A 23985-nucleotide genomic window follows, 5' to 3' on the forward strand; every position below is an offset into this window, starting at 1 on the left:
CAATGACTAAAAAAAACCCCAAACTAATGACTCACATTTCTGCTACACAAAGGAATTAGAATTCTAAAATATTGTCAAAGTGATACTGGTTCTGTTTTCACAACAGAATGATATTTCTAAAACATGCCAACCTTATGGAATTTAACTGGTGGCTGAAGCACTCAGAATAGGAAGTTTCTCAGGGGTTTGAGCTTTTCCAGGACAACTGGGGAAAGTTTTTGACAGTAAAATGCCTTTCCTTAGAAGTTTTGCTTATATTCATAATAAAATGAATTATAACGGCTTCTTTCTGTTTGTTTTTTTTTCTTTCAGTTTTTTTTTTTTTTTTTCTTCCTTTTCAGTTAGAATTGACAGGTATACACGAAAGTTATGCCTGAAACCCTCAAATCCACTTTGGAGTGGGATATGGACTTGGATATGAGGAAAGGCAAGCATAAGAATGACAATGAAAATGAACCATTCAGTATTTTGATGAAGTTGGAAAATTAGAACTATGTATGTAAGTCAGAACTTATTTGCATTTCCTGACTTTTCTGGTCCCTTTTTTTTCCCTCGATTAAGAGTTTACATTGTATAACAGATGATGAATGAATAGAAGAGAAAAAAAAAAAAAATCGACATGTCTCAGTTAGTGGTACCTGCAGTTCGGCTGAATTGCTCCACTCATGTTAATCCTGTTTCAAAATTTTTGATTCAGTGAGATTATGATTCAGTGACATTATGAGTCAGTGATATTTACGGTGTGCAGTTCAAGAAAGACAGAGAACTTCTAGAGAGAATCCAGTGGAATGCCACGAAGATGACAAGGGGCCTGAAGCATCTCCCTTATGAGGAAAGGCTGAGAGACCTGGGACTGTTCAGCCTGGAGAAGACTGAGAGAGGATCTTATCAGTGCTCATCAATAACTAAAGGGCGGAAGTGAAGTGGATGTGGCCAGGTTCTTTCAGTGAGTGCCCAGCAGCAGGACAAGATGCAGCAGGGACACACTGGGACATAGGACGTTCCATATGAACATGAGGAAAAAATTCTTTACTTTGAGGGTGACAGCACTGGAACAGGCTGCACAGAGTAGTTGTGCAGTCTCCTTCTCTGGAGATATTCAAAACCCAGCTGGATGCTTTCCTGTGTAACCTGCTCTAGGGAACATGCTTTAGCAGGGGGGGTTGGACTGGATGATCCCTAATGGTCCATTTCAACCCCTGTGATCCTGTGATTCTGTGCATCCAGAACAAAGCTCTTAAAAAGCATCCCAAACTGAATGTTGAAATACATATTTGCATGGGCCCAAGCATACTTTATAAGTAATATGGACAGATTCAGATCTCTCATTTCTGAATAATCAGCATTTGCAAAACACTCGTGAGAGTACTTTCAGAAAAGCTTTAGAACATGCCCCCCTTGACTTACTTGGCATTACGAAGAAGCTCTAATAGATGTAACAGGCATGCAAATAACAGTTTCTAAATAACTTGGTTTCACAGTAGTCAGAACACAGCCTCAAATTAATCTCTCATTTAGATACTCTTTCTGATTTCAAAATGAACAAGAAGTTAACGGAGTTAGAATTATATGTCTTGCGACTACTGCTTTTAATTATTCTAAACATGTCTGGAATTACTATGTAGACTGATATTTATCAATGCCAAAACTTTCAATAGCAAGGAGGGGATGTCATCTCTACTTCCCTTTCTTTCCTCCCCTGCCCAAGCCGCTGTTTTCCTGTAAATCACTGGGAACAAACCACACCACCTCCCTCTAAGTGCACAACAATTCAAAGAAAATGCCTTTCACTGTGTTTTGGATGAAATGGAATAGCTCTACTGCTGATTTCCCCTTTCCTGGACAGGAGAGAGGAAAGGCACTAACCATGCTAGCAGTTCAAACAACCCATGAGGCATTAATAGGGGATGACTGTCAGCATCCTGTAATATTTGCTGCACCCCAGGTGCAGGACCAAGTGCTATTTTTTGCTGACCTTGCCCCAGACCCACAGGGTTTGCCTACCCATGCATCCAAACGTTTTAATTTGGCAGTTTAAAGAAAAGCAGCCACAGGAAGAAACTCTAAAGAAATTCATTTCCACCCCAGCATCGGCTGCAACTCTGGGCAACAGGAGCAGACATTTTACCAAGGTTTTTTCTGCAGCTGAAATGGAGAAAGCACGACAGCAGGCTCATGAAGTCAGATTAAACAAAATGCTATTAAAAACTTAGCTGCTGATAAAACATTAGATTGAAGCTGACCAAAGAAAAACACAGTCATAAGAGAAGTAATGGCATTCATTTAACTAAGCAATTCCTGAGCACAGCCTGAAAAACAGGAAGAAGTGTCCCAATAAAACCCTCTCCCCATCTCATTAGTACCATAACATTGAAATTTTGGCAGGAAGCACAGCAAAGATGCTGTAACTCTGCTATTTAACAGGGCCTGTGTTAAGTAAGACAATCTAGGTTCAACAATTTATGCAAACAAAAAGACTACTGACACAACATGGAAATGGAAAACAAGTGATTCTGACCTCAGAACCAGCATCCAGCTTTCACAAACTGCAATAGCCATCAAAGTGTTGAATGTGCCTCACTGGACTGCAGTGAAGACCCTGCCTCAACCTAAAGCTGCTCCAGTCTGTCAGTGCAGCTGTGGCACCTGCCATCCCTGAGCCATAGGGCAGAGCAGAGCACTGTTGCTCCTCCCCTGCCAGCACCTCAGGCACATGTGGTGCTCACGTCAGGGGTTTAGGATCACTGGAGGAGGGCTCATACGTAAACAACAAAGTAAATATTTTATCAGACACATGAAAGTACTTATTCAAGGCATATATGCACATATCTTCAGTGTCCTTGACATTTAACAATAGTGTTTATTTCCTTACTTGCTAATTCAAAGGCTTTGGTGAACTACATACAAAGAATGCACGTGTTAGAAATGACTAAGATTCTTGGGCATGACTTCATAAACACGCCACTGGAACAGCATTCTTATATAAACATACACAATGCTAAGCAGGAGTAAAGCATTTCCTAAGGGCAGAGAAGGATCTGTATGCCACTGAGCAAGCACCATGCAATAACCTGTAGGGAAGTTGCTGACAGCAGAAGGAGCCAGTTTGTCGTGCAAAGCAACGCTCCGTGCTGAGCTCACCGAGGGAAGAGACTGGGAATCGGGTCACTGAATCAATGACCCTCCAGTTACATCAGCCCAGCCTTTTTACCAGAAGAGGGCAGAGAAAACAATTCCAAGCCTAAAATAGCAAGGAGAATAGTGGGATGTAGTCCCCTTTTCTTCCTACGAAGCAAAAGCCTGCACGGAATCTGTGTATTCTGACCACACACAAAGTCCACCATGTGGCTTGCATCCACTGTTATTCAAGCTTACAGGCTAGGTAACAATGACAATAAATCCCATTATAATGAATAATTCTATTTCCACCTGGCCGCTAATGGGACATAAAAATAACTTTGAGATACCATTTCATAGAGACACCTAATTAATTAAAATGTTTCCAACAGAAATCTGTGAAAATTAAACCAGGCATTTAATGATTCTTCCATAACGAGAGGGAGTAGCTGTGAGCAGTTTTGAAGAAGGCACACACGGTAACCAGATGCAGGCTTTTGTTACTCTGTTAAGGATGTCAGAGACTTTTGCTGCTTTCCCCAACTCCTATTGCCTAGTGGACATTCTGACCCTTACTCCTGGCAAATCCAGCAGTACCAAGAAGCTCTCTCTGGCACCTCATTAATCACTCCCCTGCCATGTGCTATCTTACCTGCAGATGTAATTCTTCTTGCAGGATTCTTGTAAATTCAGGCAGTTTGGTTTCTCCCTGTCCTCATATGAACACACAGGAACAATAGTCTGCCGCCTCCTTTCTGTACAGGCTACGTCTCGACAGGAGCAGAAGAGCATCCCGTAGCTGTGCTTTGGGGGAACTTTGTCAAAAAATAGCCGGAGGGCCTTATGACACTTCCGCTTGTTACAGATTTCATTAGACGTGCTGCTGGTGCAGGGGGTTATGTAAGCAGATCTGAACCTCTTGCAGGTATCATTTAGGTTACAAGCTTTTGCTGCATCCAAGCAGTTGTTCCCCTTTGAAAGTACTGGCTCCACTAGAAAAAACAACACAACAGCAGTAAGAAACGTGTCACATTCATATTGTGTTTTGATGCTTGTGTTTTTCATTGTGTTAACGAGATCCTGATTATATATTTGATACATGCAAAACTTTCAGTGCCAGAACCTGTGACCATTCCTTATGTTTCTAAGGGCAGAATCATAGAATCGTTAAAGCTGGAAAAGACCACTAAGTTCATCTAGTCCAACCATCAAATGGTAATGGCTTAATGAGAGATCGTCTACACCAGGAGGCTGCACTTCATCTTCTTTGCAGCTAACATGCAGGATGAAAATTGGGTAAGACTTGGCCTCACTTAAATGCTATTATACTGGTAAACTGGGAGGGATACATGTGGCCCATTGCACAAGAACTCAGCGGGACTCTTAAGCCTGGGTTTGGAAAAAAGTTACTCTCTTATTTTTTTCCTTCAACAGTACAACTGATATTCAGTGTCTACTTGTTAATTCTGTGTCAGATTTAAAACTCGCAGCTTCATAAAACTCAGTGTTCAGGTGGTATCTACAGATCTCATGAAAGTCTCTTGGTCAGAACCCAGAGCTCAAAGGCTTGGTGGGAAGAAACAGAGCTCTGCAATAGTAAAGCTCCACTGCCTGGCTACCTTTCTGAGTTGTATAAAAGTAGACCACAGACACTGTGCAAGCAAGCATGTGGCTCCCACATTCTGCAGGGTACATAAATTACATTTAACTGAGGCAACCCACCAAGCCTTTGAGCTCTGGGTTCTGACCAAGAGACTTTCATGAGATCTGTAGATACCACCTGAACACTGAGTTTTATGAAGCTGCGAGTTTTAAATCTGACACAGAATTAACAAGTCACAGTAAAAGAAACATTTTAATACCAGGATTCACTTTCTGTTGTACACATGCATGCACATGCACACACTATAAGTTAGAGAGAAAAAAATTAAACTCAGATAAAAGATTATAATTACACATTTAATTTTGCAATACATTATCCACATATTAAAATCCAACATATGCTTTGCTTGAAAATGAAGGCAACTGGCATTAGAGCGCAAAATTCAATTAAGAATAATCATAATGTTGCTTTGGATAATGGCAATGCCAACATCACAGATCCAAGAAAATACATCAATTTCCCCCTGCTACAGCATTTGCAAGCTGAACAAAATATTCAAAACATTGCATCAATCTTTTAGGAGGCATGGCCAAAGGTAAAACATTTAAAACAAGACCTAATGCTCTAAGGATATCTTAAAAAAACTTTTTTTTTTTTTTTTTTTTAGATCTTCCACCTTTTCTCAAAAGCTCAGTCCAAAGCCTTCCTACAACTCAACACCATTCCTCTCTGTTCTCCCACCATTCTGCCCCATTCCCAAACCACTCTAACAACGTGCTGTAACTACATTCAGTGTGTTCGTACATTTGCCATTTACATATTTAATATTCTCACCAATCCTTCCCACACCCAGCTTCCTGCACAAGCAGCTGTACATTTCTGCTTATCTCCACACATTATAAACATACTACACTTTGACTATAAATTAACAGCCAAGAATTTCTTATAAGAGGTCTACCAGTTTAAGTTAAACCAGGTGCAGAAGAGATGAGCTATCCAAATACAACCCTGTGATAAGACTAAGATTTTCATACATAATTGCATTATATTAACTTATAACTATAATATTAACCATGAACTCTCCAAGTTTCTTTCCTGTGATACAGTATATGGAATTATACGTTTGGTACAAATATAATTACTATGTAATCTTCAGGGCATATAATTATGCAATATATGAATAGTACACGCTAATTACTGTGTGATTGCAGAGTAATTACATGGTTGTTTGTGCCTGGGAGTCAACTGCTGAATTCCACTCTTTAAAATCAGATTCTGTGGAAGAGCTCTAAATGGTGCATATCAATGCAAACAGACATCAACTTACCATGTGATACATTACAGAGCATTATTTATCAAAAAAAAAAAAAAAGCAAGATGTAATAAAGCACTTATTTGCTAATTATCACACTAATAATCATATACACATTTGCCATTAAAGGTTGAGCTAAGTAGCAAATGCTGCTACAAAATTTAAAAGTGCTGTGAATATGAATACTTCAAAAATCAGAAAGGATAGGTTAATGAAGCAGTCAGAAAAACAGAGCATAAGCCAAATTCACTGAAAGCACCAACAGCAGCGAATGTTACCTTGCAGGAAAGCTGAATTACTGGCAAAGTGTTCATACAGAACAGCAGTGCTCAGTCATATCTTTCATACAACTTACACCCAAGAATTGCATTCCTGTGTGAACTCTGAGCATGGATCATGTTTTCTGTTTTTTGTTTGTTTTTAACTACCCCGGCTGTAACTTGCCACTTGCTTCCTCTATTTTGATCCATATGTCTCCAGCTATTGTTTCTGGTGTATTTATCATCACATTATACAGTTTATTTCTACCTTTTATAACCAAGACTAATGCAAAGCACATAAGAAATCTACACCAACTGCACTTGAATTAAATGAGACTGTCTAAACTTCTCATTAGTGCCAGCTTCTCCCAAGCTTTTAAATCATGTTTTAACACAACTTACCATCCAGAACACATTTTCTGCTTTATTTTTATTGAAGAAGTACAATGTGATTATTCTTAAGTCCTGCGGTAGCTACAAACAGTGAACAGGATTGAGAATGTTTCTGAGGATTACTTACACAGCAGTAATATATAAAGTCAAAATTTCACCCAGCTTCTGTTCTGCAAAGCTTAAATTATTAAGACAGGCAGAAGTTTGGCTCTCACTAGGTTCTGACTAAGTTAGGAGCTAATGGATCTAATCCAGAGCTTCTTTTCCTGACAGCGTCCCTCAGGAAAATTCAGTGCAAGATCTTTTTTTCAGTTCCCCCTCTCCCGGGGCATTTGGGTAAGGATGGAAGGCAGTCAGACCACAACCTGGGACAAGTGAAGCTTCCTGCCTGCTGCATTTCCCCACCAGGAGTTTTCTCCCTTCCAGGTCAGCTTTGCCTTTGTGGAAATCTGTGCCAAATCATGCAGCTCTCAGCTCCTGCCAAATCTCTGCAGACTCCCAGGTAAGCCACTTCCAGCCTTGTAAGTGATGCCTTTGGCCACCTGTGTGTGAGGCACTGGTCCGCACATGCAGCCAGCAATGCTCATCCCAGAAATCACCAGAGCCATTAGCAATAGAAGCTCAGGGCACCAGTCTGCTGCAGTGCAAGGAGGAGTCACAAGTGCACAACAGCCAGAGCCAGGAGCTCGGGTGGGAAAGCAGCCCCCCACAAACAAAGAGTAAGGATGCCTAAACACGTCCTCCTACCTGAGAGCTTGCTGTATAACGAGCACAGAAGCTCTGGGGCAGCAACAAGGGACTGAGAAATCCTAACTTACATCCATGTGGACCACCATTTCCCAACCTACTGCGCCTTGAACATTCGCATACAAAGTGAGATGTTTTCTGGTATGTTTAAATGATGGGCCCTGCATTATAGTACAAGCTGCAACCACTTTAACATTTCTTGCATCCTGAAACTTCCTACCCTGGCCCATCATTTGTATGACTGCAGCAGTTCTGAACTCAAGCCCTCATTCAGACCTGTATAAAACGACAGAAAGAAGCCAAATGCTTTTAACGAGAGATGTTCCTAAACTTTTAAGAGGGCTTCCTCTGCCCTGTGTGATCTTTCTTATGAGTTGGTCCCTTTCAAGATCTTTCATCTTTCCTGCATTTTCATTTCTATTTCAATTCTGCACCTACTAAGCCTTTGGCTCTCTCCTCAACCCCATGGTACGCTGCACACAAAGGGATTCTCAGAGGATACTGGGAGCTTATTCATGTCCCCATTACATGGTAAGATGGAAGGACTATTACTTGTTCTACAGCATTCATATTAAACAGCAGAATAGACACAGCTTTCAATTTTCTTACATAAAAAGCTATTTACTGAGGTTGCTTTTAAAATTACAATTACTATTTGCAAGTAATTAGTATTAGTAGGCTTTCTGGGATATTTAGAGAAGGGAGTGCTGTAGAGAGAGAAGTAAAAGTTAATGTGATGGAAGACAAAATTGCAAAGGGATAGAGGTGACCATATGAGTATGGGGCTACTCTAAAGCAGATGCAGAATGTCACCTAGAGGAACCAAAACCTGACCTGGATAAGGAGGAGAACCATGATCCCAATTTAATGGAAGTGCTGCTATGGGTTTCACCAAAGCAACTGGGCTTTGTAAGAAAAGCAGATTAAACAAATAAGGAAAACATGGGCAACATTGTTATCTGTGTTTTACTGAATTCAAATAAACTACCCTTTTCATGGACAAATCATTTCTAATCCCAAATCAAAGTCCTGCAGAGATCATGAACATTAACACAGCTTAGCGTGAACCAAAACACACAATTAGAAAGTTCATCATTCAGCTACCATGCACCCGGACAACTGCTGTGCCCAAAGTCTTTCTTCAGAAAGACCTAGCCTTTATTTTTATGAGAGTTCACTGATGCATCGTAAGTCAGGATCCGGGAGACCTTGCCATCCATCATGTGGATAATCAGAACCACTCTTCTCATTTCCCATAAATATTCTCAAACCACCTAACTGTGGGGTATTCTCAGAAAGGTGCACAGGAAACAGCGCATGCTGCAAACACCAGAGACAGCACGATGCTTCAGCCTCAGAGGAAGAGCTCTCCTTGGGAGACTGATTGCTGGCTCTGGACAATGCCCACGAGAGTTACTTCTCTTACAAACACAATGACTGGAAACCCAGACTCCCTCCCTGAAGATGACTGCCTTAATTGCAAGGCTGCAGAGATGTGATCCTGCTTGCATTTTTTTCATCTAATCCCTTAAAAAGACAAAGTAACCCTTTTTATAGCACAATTCATCCTCTTTCTACCCACAGGTTCCCCTCCAAGGCTCTGTGAAAACCTACAGAGTACAGGCCTCCTGCTTCCTCAAAGACTGTTCTGATCACTGCCTCAATGAATAAAGCACCCTGACATCTTCTGCTAGGTGCCCTGTTAAAGCAGACTGAGTCCTGCTCAGTTCTCCCAGTAAGCTGCCTGTTCCCAAGAGCAGACACTGCTTGCTGCACAGATGGATGCACCTGCTGCCCAAGGCTCCAAATCCAGCTCCTCAGGTCCAAGGACTTCCAACATATCACAGTTTCTGTATTTCCTGTTGTCTATCTAGATATCTGCAGTTTTGCTGTTGTCGCTGTTGTTTTATACAAAATATCCTGTTAACTCTTCAAGGATCACAGAATCACAGAACAGCCTGGGTTGGAAGGGACCTCAAGGATCATGAATCTCCAACCCTCCTGCCACATGCAGGGCCATCAACCTCCCCATTTAATACCAGACCAGGCTGCCCAGGGCCCCATCCAATCTGACCTTGAACACCTCTAGGGACAGGATTCTGTGCATTGTACCAGAAATGTTAGCTACCACCCAGAAGCAGGGACTCCTGATGTTTACATGCATAAACCCATTTCTTGGCCCATTCTTGGATGTTTAATTTTTAAACAGGCCACATGCCGTATGTGCTGTTCTGTATTGTCCCAGTTCACCAGTGGATCTGGGCTCTAACACCTAGCAGGACTCTTGTCTATTTAGATCCTTTAGTTGATCATTTCCCGGTGCAATGATAGAGATCGCAAAAGAAAACTCCTATGCCAGATATGTGCTGGTGAAACGGGGGGGAAATAATAATGACTGAAGAGTTCCTTTGGTACTTGTGTTCTCTGGGAAGAAGCAGATAACTTCTGGCTAAAACCCAAATGGTTAGCTGGGGTACATTTACTCCAACTTACAGGTAATGAAAGAGGAAAGTCCTGAAAGCCTATAAAGAACCGATTCAAGATTTTGTTCCAGGAGAGCTGTAAAGGAGAGGAAAACCCTGCTCCTCAGCATGAATAACATTGTGGTTGGCTGCTTAAATTCTGTCTTCACTCACACAAACATCCTGATCTGTCACCTTTTCTTTCTACTACAAATGCATGAAAGGTTATGCCAGGATTCCTATTATTTATTTATTTTTTATGTGGATGGCAGCTTCACATTATACTCACGCCAGCATACTTAAATCAATTTTATTCAGTGGAGATATTCTGAATTTCCAATAATCTAAGTTTCAAGAATTTTGTTCTTTAATGCTACTTTTCCTTCTGTCCAAAGTATCTCATGTAGAAAGCAGAAATGCATGAACAAAATCACAGGCTGCTGAACAGAGGCTGCTGGAAACAGATCCAGATGCTGTTTCTTACATTACTGCACCAAGGATTCCAGTTCTACACTAAAGAGTTGTAGAGTGTAAAGGTCTTTTTAATGTACCTGCACTGCACTATCACTAAGGATGGATTACGCGTGACTGGGACCATATACAGAATATACTTCTTTTGTGGAGCAGAGATCTGCAGTCATTCCATATACAATTCATGCTCTGTGTCGAGTCAGAGGCTGGTTTTGTGATGGGGAAGGCTATCGCCACGGTTTCAGCTGAGTTCTTCTAATTAATTTCCCTTTGAAATATTCACAGTGGAACTGTGTTACTGCAAATGCTCTCATGTTATACCGTTCAGTAGTTTATTATTAGCTAAATAGTAAGTTAACAGAATTGGAAGGAACTAGCACTTACAGAAATACAGCATAAAACTGTGAAAATATTCAAACCTACACGGTTGCCATGAGAAGTGATTTACTGCGTGCAGTTCTCAAGACACAGTGAGGGACTGTTTACCAAAGTCATGCCAATTTACAGGGTAACTTTCAGCATTTCTTTTTATTACTGCAGAATTGAATTCACAACTTGTTTCCTCTTTTCCTCGGACTTGATTAATTACCGTGTTAACATAACTACTATTCTCCTGCTTATAATGGGCTCCCTCTAAAGTGCTGCCCTAGCAAAATAAGCCAGGAGAAAGCTTCTAGCTCTTCGCTCTAGCATTGCAATCCTTTCTAATCTCACTATTTTTCAAATTTATGTTCCACTCCAATAAAGCTTGTGTGAATATTACAGCAAATCAGATAATACAAGGTTACGACCCTTGTAATTGATCCTTCAAGGTTCTTTTTGTCTTTTTCCAGTTGAAGTGGAAAAAATTACATTTAAATGTGCTTGTTGACACTTGAGAGTTCACTTTGTTGGTCATATACACTGTTTCAGAGAGATCACATTACATAATGATGTATTTCTAGTGCTTTCTTTCTTCTATACCTACAATCCCATTAAGCTATGAGCAACCCTCCCGGGGCTGTAAGGCTACAAGTACCAAGGGGGCAATGCTCCCTTACTGTTCAGTCTCAGTGTAGATGAACAGTATTATGTGAGAATTAAGGGTTAAACATTAGCTACTATTTAAAAATCACATTGAGATAAATAAAATCAAAAGCTAACACTCCTTTTGGAAAAAAAAAAAAAATACAGATTTCAATGAATGCAGCGTATGCACAGACTAGCAGTCAGTTACCTGCAGCAATGATTTCTGTATCACATGACTCCTGGAATAAAGTGATTAATTGGACTGTCTCAGTAAATGCCATCGTTAGACTTTTAATTAACCTTTTCAACCTCTCGCACCTTTTAGTTTTGTTATGTATTAGATTTTTGCAGTTTTCTAGTTATTACGCTTGACCAAGCTTAAAACAATGCAAAGCTCTGTTTAGAAAGCAAAACAATTCAAACAGCTCTTACTGCTCCTAATAAGAAAATACCAGTGATATTGTCATCATAGAGGGAGTTGTAAATCAGATGGAGGATAGACATTCTGAATTCCATGGCTACGTTCCCACCTAATTTTTGTTTTGGCAGCACACTGTTATTTAATGGCTCTGGCTACCAGGAAACTAGCTTTTGAAAATTCTTTCTCAACCTAGTTATAATTACTCCATATAAATCATACAATGATCAATTATAATAATCTTAGGTTCATCCATTATTTAAACTTAGCATTTGAATCTACACAGCAGGAGTGCAGGAAATTCCAAAATCCTCTCTCTGCTCACTAACAACTGCTTTTTTCCTGAAGTATTGCCAGCTCCTGAAAAGAAGGGGCCAGATATGCCTTCAGCTGTAACACAAAACCTTGAAATAATAACAGATTTCAGACGAGGAAAGGTTTTTGGCCCCAAATAAAATATTTTTTTCTAACCACAGTTCCTACCTGTTGTTGAAGATAAAATCACCATGAGGTTTTGTGTTCTGTACACTCGTGCACCAAATCAGAGTCCTACAATTATACACACTGAAAGCCCACTGTATACTTACATAAAGAAGGCCTAGTTCTTTCATATGTATATCCATACAGACACATTTATAGATACTCCTTTATATGAATATAAAATGTTTCAAAGCTATTTGGTTTCATGTCTCATTTCAGAAGAAATTTACATACACATTTATTAGTAAGTATGAGAAAAAATGCAAATTTTTTTGCCTAACTTAAGGTTTTTTTTAACGATTTCTAAGCTCAATGTGATGGGAAAGATATGTCTGATTGAAGAAAAGATACTAGAAGGAAATGAATCTCCACAAAGGCCCAAGCCAAACTTTCAAACATTTTTCAGAAAACAACTTTAAAACTGGATTTCAAATTAGTGACAGGAATTTTTAGAAATATCATTTCAGTAACAAAACTATACACTGACCATACAAAATATTAAGCTCCTGAATATTACTTTCCTATACTTGTCCTATTTCAATTTTATCCATTAAATATGCCATAAAACGTAAGCATACAGTTGGTTGAGGCCCAATATTTTGAAATTCTCAAACACCTTTTTTAGTGTTCCATCCACATGCCAAGAATTATCTTGTTCATAAAGCTGTATATTTCAGTTTTGCTTTCTCCATAAAAGCAATAAAGCTGTTAAAATATGGGATATGAATACGTGAAAAACACATACAAAACCATGCTATCTCAACATGAAAAGAAAGAGTAGTAGGTGAGCCAAATGGTCAGAGATGGGGATATGAATGCTGTTTGGTGCAACAAAAAGGAACCGAGAAATCCTTCAATTTGAACTACTAACGTATAAATCCTGACTGATTCTTTCTTAGACATAACCAAATCCATAGGACTAGAATGGATCCATACTGAAGTGCCAAAAGGTCTGGCCAATATCACCACGAAGCTGAACTCCTTCTCATGACTCTTGGCAATCAAAAGAATCATAGAATCATAGAATGGCCTGGGTTGAAAAGGACCACAATGATCATCTGGTTTCAACCCCCCTACCATGGGCAGGGTCGCCAACCAGCAGACCAGGCTGCCCAGAGCCACATCCAGCCTGGCCTTGAATGCCTCCAGGGATGAGGCATCCACAACCTCCTTGGGCAACCTGTTCCAGTGCATCACCACCCTCTGGGTGAAAAACTTCCTCCTACAAAAGAAGCTAATGTCACAAATATATTCAAGGGAAAAACATGTGGATACAAGAAATATCAGGTGTATCAGCCTAATTTCAGTTATGAGGATGACTATGGAACAAGCCCTCCTTCAAGACACATGAAAGAAAGATGATTAAAAACAGTCAGCATGGATTTACCAAAGACAAATCAAGCCTGACTGTCTTCTATATTTATATGACTGGTTCAGTGGACAGCGTCAATTCTTATCGACTTCAGCATGCCTTTCCTTACAATCTCCCACATTATCCTAACAGTTTAATTGGAAAAATATACTTTGAACGGAAGAACTCTACAGAAAGTGGAAATTGGAGTGGGATCTGGATGACGTTCAAAAGTCTCTTGCCACCTCAACTATCCACTTAATCTATGATCTAACCTGTTTTTCAGCAACTGCATAACCTCTATAAATAGCTATCCAGTACTTCCCATTAAACTTTTTTCCTGATATCTAATCAACCTATCACTTCTTGCAACCCAGTCCCACTATTTCTTCCTCAACTTTACTTCTACTCTCTTAGCAATGGCTTTTAATTTCTTGAGGACTGTCACTCTCCCTTTGCTTCACTTTTTTAAGCTCTTCTTTGACGAACTATTCATTCTTTCTTCATAAATCATGTTTTCTAGGTATCTAAACTTATTCTGTTTTATCCCTGGATTTGATAAAAAAATGGAGATTACTAATAAATCCCATTCACAAGAGTTACCACTACTAGTTGTACTCAGGAGATTGCTACAGACAGACAAAACCTGTTAATTCAAGGGTTGCTGAAGCATAACTTACTTCAGCCTCAAGCAATACCAGCGTAGGTAGGGATGGTTTACACGCACTGAATGTCTACTGCAGGAGTGTATATTAGCTTATCTATGACAGCAGCTTGCTCCTGATGGCTATAACCTGAAAAAAAGGAGTCAAAGTACATAAAACCTTAGTAGAAAAATTATCCTGCTTATTCTACAGTATTATTCTTTTGGAAAGAAAAACAAGAGAGGACAAAAGACTGAAGAAGTAATTGTGAATTGAATCTGACAACAGTATCTGATGGGATAAATCAGGAAACACTGGAAAGTGGGGAAAAGACTCCGGCACGACAAGCAAAAACTTTACCTACTCTAAAGCTCTCCTGCAACTCCTATCCAGTAGACACGTATGTCCCTGCAGTCATGGCAGAAGTACTTTAGGACAAGTAAGAGATGAGACTAAAAATCTCATCGACATTATTGGTGAAAGCGGCAGTAACAGAAACAGGGCAGATGCTCAATTAGAGTCAGCAGCAGTAGGGGTGGGGCAAAGGTTGCCATCATGGCAGCAGAGAGAGCAATAGAGTCAGTGAAAAGCAAAAGTCACAGCAGCTGCGGGGACACCGATTCACCCGCCTTTCCCTATTGCTACTGAAAACCATTTGGGGTAGTTATCTGTCCTATCTACCAAACAATAACCTCATCCTGTTAATCCACCACCAGCTGCTCTTCTTTTCTCTACCAGTTGGTCCCAATGCAACCCTGTTGAATAGAAATAAATGCACCACAATGGGAAGACAGCAGCCCTGGTAACTCTCGTCTATTCATGGGGTCACTGTGGATCAGCTTCAGGAAGCTTACATAAACTGCAACCACTGAGCTGCTGCTCGCTTGGTCTAAAGAGTCATTGCTGATACTTCAAAAGCCAATGATCAAGGAGAAGTGTGCACTGAGGCAGGTGCACTTAATGGAACAGAGGAAATAGGATACTTTGGAAATAAGTAACTTAAATGATACTCACTCACAGATTTAATAATGTTAATAATGGTCACTATCCTACTGTGTGTGCAGAAGATAAAGCAGTACTAAATGAAGGTAAGGCAGCTGTGTACGATGTATGTCACTTACCTACATGCAACTGGGGGTTTATTAACTAGAAATCATTATGTTATTTAATAAATTAGACCGCAGCATTCCCTACCTTCTACTCTAGGTCCCTTTCACTTCCATTTATGCCACATAGGGCGTGTGACACCCCGCTCCCTTCTGTTTTGCCTTCAGTGTTTGTACCCAGTTCTCTGCTGAGGTTTCTCCCTGAGCTAGTCAGGTTTACCATTACCATCTTTAACACATCTCTAACGCTTCTATTTTTTCATACGTAAACAATGTAGTTCTTCCTGGAGGAGAAAAATAAAAAAATAAAAATAAATAAAAAAGAAAGCAGGAAATCTAATGATTTTAACTTCATGGCAATCATGTCTCTTTTTTGAATTACAGCCCCCATGTTTGAGTTATTAGTTACATGGAGTATGGTCCAAAGTCCACAAAACACTGTGCTTCAACTTCAATAAACTCTGGATCAAGGTTCAATAAATTCTGGATTCAGGTTTTATGCCCCAATTCAGCCTGTCTTTTAGATCCATTTAAATCAACTTAAGTATTTGAGTATGTGCTATCATGAACTGGACTAGTTTACACTCTTCCTTGACTTCATATTTAACTCTAAAATACACATAAAATACATGGGCTTTTATTTAACGTACCTGTTTACAAATACATGAACGCAAATGTACGTAGGAGTAATGCAAAAACAAGTAAAAGAGAAAACCTCCTAATGAATGAGGACTGAGGCTAAGGTGAATGACAACATCATTCACATTTAAATAGTTTAATTTATTCAGAGTCGCTCCATACACACACATGCACAGACACAGGCACTACTGTACTGCAGCCAGACCTGAAGTGGGGAATCACAGCCATCCAGCACCAATAATACCGCTCAGGAGGCACTGGGTAAACTCAGAGAAGGGATGAAGCAAGAGCATATAATCCTCCTGTACTCAAAATTACGACAATTACCAACATCGGTATTTTTTTTTCAGCATTAACACTCCTGATGATGCAAAAAGAGCTACCACTGCCAGGAATTCAGACTGTGACTCTGGCCACATCACTACTCCCTTCCTGCTGGGACACTCACACAGTATTGACTTCAATGTCTGGTTGTGAAACATGGATCTCTCATATTAACAATATTAATCACACTGACTTCACTTGGGCTACAGCCAGTACAGTGTTGCTGAGACAGCAATTGTACAGACAGTGTACTATATTTGCACAGCAGTAGTTAAATGCCATTCCTCTGGAATATAACAGAGTACATCAGTCACTAGACAACGAGATAACACAGACTACAGCTCTCTGAATCTTCTTGCATAAAACATGGCTTTAGTTTAGGGCAGTTCCTCTGATCTTCTCAGTGTCACTGAAGCCATTCAGGATGGGTGAACCATGGTTATTTCCCTCTGAAAATGCTGATGCTTAACTAGACTGAGCAGAAAACCTTGGCAAATTTCCATTTCCCATTTTTTCTACTTTCTTTTCCTTGAGGAATGAAATCAGTAGCACTGAGAAAAATCCTGGCAGACAGTTCAACTACTTAAAACTTGTATCCCCTGTAAACAAGCCGAGACAGATTTTCTTCTCGGTTCTGTTGGAGATGGGAGAATAACAGCAGCCTATGCAGATACGCTGTTTGTTTCCAAGTGCATTTACACACATCTTCATCTTATCAAAACTAAAAAAGAGTTCACACATAAACCTGTTGTTTACTGTCATAGTAGAGTGGTTTTTTTTTTCCTTCTGAATATACTTACAAATGCCTACATTTAATTAAACAAGTAGTAGCAAGATGAAAGCCTGTGAGCTTAATTAAAGATGCATCTTGGGGCTAGCAATGTTCTAAAATTATTGTGTGGCCTGAAAGAGATATGAAATGGTAAAGAGGAAAACTCCTCAACCCACAGAACAAGCACAACACACTGAGACTGGAACATCCAAATTCACTACACGTTGAATAACAGCATGCACTTAGGGCTTATGCATGTGTATTTCTACATCAGTAGTAACTCTTGCTCTCTGAGGCCCTCATATAGCTGTGATCCTTTTGCACGTACAACTAAGTGTATACCTAATACCGTATCTTACTCTGAAATCCAAAAACGCAGGGAAAAAAGATTAAGAATGTTATTGAAATCAACACTAAAACTTCAAATAAAATGACTTGTGATTAGCTGCTAAAGCTAAAATGATGGAGAAAGGAGAAATATTCACAGTACCATAGTGTACAAGTAAATAAATTAAGTACAAAAGTTCCACATATTTGACATTTGAAGAACAAAACTATCCATCAATGTCTTGGCACAGATCGATCAAACAGAATGCTACTGCCGAAAACCTAATAGTATGATGGTAATAATGTAGCCATAAAACCTCTACTCTATAATTGACTGCTTCCACTTCAAGCTAACATGTCTAAAAGAGTGACTAATGTTCACCTTAAGATTTCACTTGCATTGCATGACAATCAGCTACACCTCACACTATTCTCTGAAGATTGCTTATGCTGGATAATTGTCAAGGGACATGAGCCAGAGGGGAGATGACTTAAATAAAGAAATTTATATAAAGAATTGTATGATCATCTCAAATGAAAATAGAGTTTCTCATTTGGTTGCAAAATACAATGCAATACTCTACTTCAACCAATACATTCCTAAGCAGAAGGATCAGTTGTGACTCCACAAATGGTCACAGGAGGTTTTGTATTTCAAATAGGTATTTAATCTTTGAGCAAAGTATAAAAAGGCACCAAAATTACAGCCTATATTCCTTCAGTACAGAAAATATTTCTGAGAATTTAGAGGTAAATTATATGCTTTGGTCAGATTTTCCTTTTGTAGAGAGTGAAATAATGCAATTTCTCTGGAAGTCAATAGAGTTAATTACTGTTATGAAATCAAGCAGAGTTATATGCTTCAATGACATGATCTGTCTTTACAATTTACTTTTGTCATCTTACAGAGCAGAGTATCTTCAAGATAGCATTGGACAACACACAGATTATTTTGTTTTAATTCAGGAGACTAAGATGAATTAAGCACATTTTTGTACATTTTGGAATGAAAAGAAATTAAAAAACTGAACAATTAAGAGTTGTTTTTTTTTTTTTTTTTAGCTTACTGAGGTTGGAAATTTTAATTTCCTTTTCAAGTTTCACTGCCGAAAAAGATATATTTATAATTAAAATGTTTGGAACTTCCTAATGGACCATGAGTGTAAGTCAGATTGCTCTGTCGCCTTTGATATATACTTAAAGGTAATTGGCTATTCTTAGTGATGTATTTTTAAAGAGGTACCTATTGATTAATAATGTTTCAGTATTAATATAATGTGGATTGAGAAATATCAATAGCAGAAACCCATATTTATCCACAAATTAACTGAATATAGATCTATATTTTAAGCCAAATGGGGTGCATCCACTCATTACTTTGTAAGAGCAATATGAGAAAGCTGTAACAATGAACATTAGAGCAGAACTTTTTTTTTTATTATTTTAGCAGTATACAATGGATAAAGTTCATGCTTCTGTGCTTTTGCACAAATAAAGGATGCAAAAGCAGAAATCCCACCTGTGGGAAACTGTGACACAGTAGACTTGTATTTCGAGGCTTTCTGCACCAATGCTAGATAAAATGAAGTATCAACTGAGGTGCTTTTCTTTTTCTGTAATCCAGTTAAAAATGGATTAAACCAGCAAATGATGCTGTAATCCAATCCATATAGCCAGAGCTCTCACAGTGGTTACTCATCTCACTGTCATCCAACAGGCTCCATAAGGACACAGAAGTCTGCTGATATAAAGTGATATTTGAAAATAATACTCTGGCCTGCATGTAATGAGTCACTACAAAAATATGTAACTGAACATGACAAATAGCTTGTAGATGAAAATTCTCTACCTGAGACTGTAGTGTACATACATACAGAGAATGTAATCGTGTGAGCAAAAAGCTCATTTTAAGTTCCATTCCACTAATGAACAAATTCAGGAAATTCCCTTTATCAGATATTTTACTGAGCAAGTGAAGCCTGCATTGTGCAAGGAAGGCCTAACAAGATCAGAGGAATTCGAATCTGGAAGGGACTGTAACAGCTACCCGGTTCATCCTCCTGTGGCAAACCAAAATGAGTCCATCCTCTGCAAAGTATTTTTCCATATATCTCAGTACAGGAATGCTACAGTCTCCAAAGTATTAGATCTAGTTATTCTTAAGGTTAGATTTCCTTAATATCCAACCTAAACATCACATACTACAATTCAGACCAATTGACAATTACCCTGTCACAGAGGATATTAGACTGCTTTGACATTTGTTCTTAATGAATCCACACTGACCCTCCTTATCACCTTATATCCCCTGGATGCTTTTAAATCAATTTTTTTAATACTCTATCATCTTTCCACTCACTGACTTTGGGAACGAGATTGTAATTCCCTGAGCCACTCTTTTCACCAGGTTTATTTTACTGATGGTGTGTGCGCGTATATACAGTTATAGTTATATGTATATATTTATTTATTTTTAATAAAAGCAGTACTACTAGCACTATTAGTTTCTCCCCAGTCCTTCGGGACCTTCTCTTTCTTCTGTAAGTTCTCAAGGATAATTATTAATGGTTTAATGACAGCTTCAGCTTGTTCAAGTACACTACAGAGAATTTCATCAGACATTTGGAGCATTTTCAGGCCATCAGAAGAACAAACAAACAAAAAAAACCCCTAACATTTCCTAACACTTACTTATGGTTTTCTATTCAATAAACAGTTGAACTTAAAACCAAAAAGGAAATATAAACCTTTAATACTTTCTGCGTCATGTCATGTGGCAGCACACGGTACATTACAAGCCAAATATCTTAGAACTGTCTTCCTAAATTGCTTGCTAAGTTATTCTGAATATTTTCAGATGAACTTTTATAAGTAGAGAGAAGTAATTATTAAAGTCAGTAATCTCGCTTTTCTCCTCCAATAGATGGAGACCACTGAGGAATAAGCAGACACAAGAAGTGAGTCTGGTTGTTTGTCGTTTTTTTGGTTTTTTTTTGCTACACCGGAGAATGAAATAAACATTCACCTCTACTGAGAAGTTAATAAGAGACTTCTGGTGACTTTGTGTCACCAGAAAAGTGCAGAAAAGTAGGAGCATTCTGATAAATCTCTGAAAACAGACTGAAACGGAAGAAAGTTGACCAAAATTGCATTAGTATTCTGTTTCGTGTGAGACTGAATACACAAGGAGGTATTCTGCCCACAGTGATGATGGTAGCTGACCTGCAGGTACTACAGTGAAGATGGTCATGATCTACAGTTCACATCCAGCAAGCAAAGGACTGATGTGCTTTGCATTCTGTCCAGTGAGGAACTTTTCCACAGCATCCATCCTTAACAAACACAATTTGTGGAGCCTTACAGATAATACTAGGGTCTCTCCTAACTCTTCAGTAAAGTATGTGAAAACAGCTGGACTAGAGGAGCTAATCAGCACCTCAAGCACACAATGGAAGCCCTGCTCTAAGCAATGGAGATAAGGCTGCTGGATGAAGCACTTTGTCCCTTCCTAATCAGTAATTCTTTTCAATGCAAATTAAAGTACTGGGATAGAGCTAATATGTTAGAACAGCTCCTAGAAGATTTCCCACCTCCTCAGAGATTGTAAAAGCTTAAAATAAGCTCAATAGCAGGGTATTCACTCCACGTTATGATAGACTAAGCCATCTTGATCCCACAGTTGGATCCCACAGGCTCCTGAAACAGTAAGAGGAGGAAAAGGAAAGTGAAAGGAGCACAATGTATTATAATCCACTATTTACTGTGGGTCTGCATGGCCTGAATTGCAGCTACTGCAGGAAAAAAACCTACGGATTAGCTGTTTCAACAGAAACATAACCTTCACAAAATTTTCTTATTTATTTGCTTCCTAAGTATAATACTAAGGTGATTTTTGCCCCCCCTCCCCCCTTTTTTTTTTTTTTTTTTAGAAGAGAAAGAAGAATAAAATAATGTATCAACTTTGCTAGTTTTCTTCACCCAATTATCTGGACAAAATCTGTAACTCTAATTATTGATTCGACTGCTGATCTAAAAGCTCAGCTCCTACGTAAAGCTTGCTACAAATAAAATGCTGCAAAGTAGGCTGTGAAGAAGTAGCACCATATCAAATGAAGTTCAACATGTTCATGCTTTCTTTTAGCCAATCGCACAGGTGCTTTATATTTTGCTACGTTTTTATACAATGAATGATTCTAAGTCACAATGACCCACCTAAAAACCCACCAAGTTAAGCAGATGGGAAGAAACAATGCAAGAAACAAGCAACAACGCTTAAAAAAGAAAAAAAAAAAAAAAGCCATTAAACAAGCAGAGAAAGCTTTTACTAGGGCAAAGGGATAGGTCAAGTTGTGCAAAAAGGAAATATAGGAGCAATTTAGTGTCTTTAAATGCATCCGTAATTTTAAAGCATTTTCTTTCTTCTTTTTTTGAAATATATATTGAAAGGATGTGTTCAGTACCTAAAAGCTACTATATTTAAATGGACAAATGAGTGACCACTGATTACAACTGAAAAACCAAGGTTCTAGGTTCGTGACAAAAAATACTATCTACCAGAAATTAATGATCTGAAAGGCTCTCATGTATTTAAAATATGTATCTTTCTGAACTTCCATCCAAGATTCCTCATTTCATTTTTGAGAATCTGCAGCAAATTAATCAGAACCTCTATCCATGGTTGAAAATATTTTTGCATAACAATGAAGTCATTACTCTTTTTATTTCTGTAAATTCCATGAGAGCAAGAAACAGAAGCACAATAAGAATCTTTTTTTTCATAACGTTGATTAGAAAATATGGCCTGCAGAAAGCCTAGCTTTCTTTGCACTTTGCACATTAAGAATCCAAATACGTTACCAAAGCTGGGATTTTAACCCCCCACAGCTTTAACACAAAGAAGGACATTAATAAGATACAATTTAGATTTGCATTTTTTAATAAGCAAGGGGATCAAAGAAAATATGAATGCTGAAAGGATGTTAAATCATGTGCAAATTCAAACATCAAGGTATACTACAGAATGAAGATACATCTGCTCCAAAGTAAGAGCTGTAAGGTTTTCCAGAAGTCGTGGTGAACTAAATGTTCCTTATGAACCGTTTGCTTGCACCTACTGCATCTCAGAGAGAAGCAGGTGCATTCAAGCTGCACCAAATATTTCAGGGACACGCGTAATTCCCATGGCTGATGGCAAATCAGCAGGGCTGCTGGAGGACCAGCAATGAAAGGATTAATCTTTCTAATAAACCTCGTGCTGTTCTCATTAAAGACTTTGGTCTGTTTCTACAGGAGAATATGAGTATCCTGAATATCTATTTTCACTCCAACATTGGGATGCAACAGCTCATTAAGGAGGCCACAGTGCTGAATTCTTCTGGGAGTACCCATTAGTATTGGCATACCGACCACAGCAGGCCAGTGAAAAAGGACTGCTGCTGACCTGCCATTAAGAAGAGCTCTGTAAGCACAACTTCACATCCTGTGAGGCAGCTGTGCTCCTCCCAAATGGCAGAATGCAAACCAGGACCAGCCCTTCCAGCATTTGTATGTAGTTGGGACAGCTGACAGGTACATAAATGGGAATATGGCTGTTGAAAAGGGCACCAAGAAAACAAGCAGGAAACGGCCTTGACAGGCTAATGATAGCCATTATTTTCTGCAAAACTGTTTTACATTTTTTGAAGAATTGGGCTGAGAAGCTAAAGCTGCCTCCAGGCGTGACCAGCATTTACTCATCAGATCACCACAGGCTTCAATGACCTTGGCAGTCTCACAAGGATCATATTTTTACATGGATGAACTACTCCTGAATAGTTTCTCCAAACAGGATTTCTATCAATGTCAGGCACTCATTCTATTTCCCTTTCCTTGATTAAACATATTTATAATGGACATCTAAGAGGAAAAAAAAAAGTCTTCACTAACATGGAGTTTAATCAAATGAAATCAATCAATCATAGAACTAAGACAGTATTTGTAGTTGTCACACTTTGGCATGCCCTGTCCCTCAGAATATCCCAGTGATTTACTATGTAAATTCAGCAGGGTAGAGCTTACCTGACATTCTATATTAGCGTACTGCCTGGCAGAGCAGTGCCTCATTCCTAAATGACTTGTGAACATTAATGCAAGAAACATGATTCATTCGTGGATTATCTTCACCAATTTTACAAAGACCAACAGAAGACAGTACCTTTTGAAGGAATCACTTTCAACCCTTCAGTGTCAGCATGGAGTAATACAGTACACCTACCGTAAACTTCCAGGTCCAGGTTTTCACCTTTAATTCCCATGAATATTGAGGGTAGCATGCTCAGTGTAATTGCAGTGTACTACAGAGAGCTATACTCTTTGCTTGTGAGTAGCATCATAAAAACAGAATAACTTTATTGCTTTGCTGAAAGATGTCATGCACTGTCTCATCCCACAGCCTACTTCCAACTTCAAAAGAGACCGAAACAGATTAAGAACTAGAACATACAACTCTTTAAGCATCATATAGAAGAAACAGAGATGATGTTATTCTTTCTCTGCATAAATAATATATAATA

The 23985-nt window shown here is 38.9% G+C and overlaps 1 protein-coding gene across 1 annotated transcript in view; it reads right to left on the reverse strand.

Moving 5' to 3' along the window:
• The window catches only part of GFRA1 (GDNF family receptor alpha 1), a 142392-nt gene that overhangs the window by 52287 nt on the left and 66120 nt on the right, over positions 1 to 23985 (reverse strand). Inside the window, exon 4 of the mRNA XM_085229315.1 lies at positions 3770 to 4109. Within this exon, the coding sequence (XP_085085441.1) occupies positions 3770 to 4109 (340 nt within the window). The remainder of the gene's footprint in view (positions 1 to 3769; positions 4110 to 23985) is intronic.

Source organism: Meleagris gallopavo, chromosome 8 (assembly GCF_905368555.1).
Source record: "Meleagris gallopavo chromosome 8, MGAL_WU_HG_1.1, whole genome shotgun sequence".
NCBI lineage: Eukaryota > Metazoa > Chordata > Aves > Galliformes > Phasianidae > Meleagris > Meleagris gallopavo.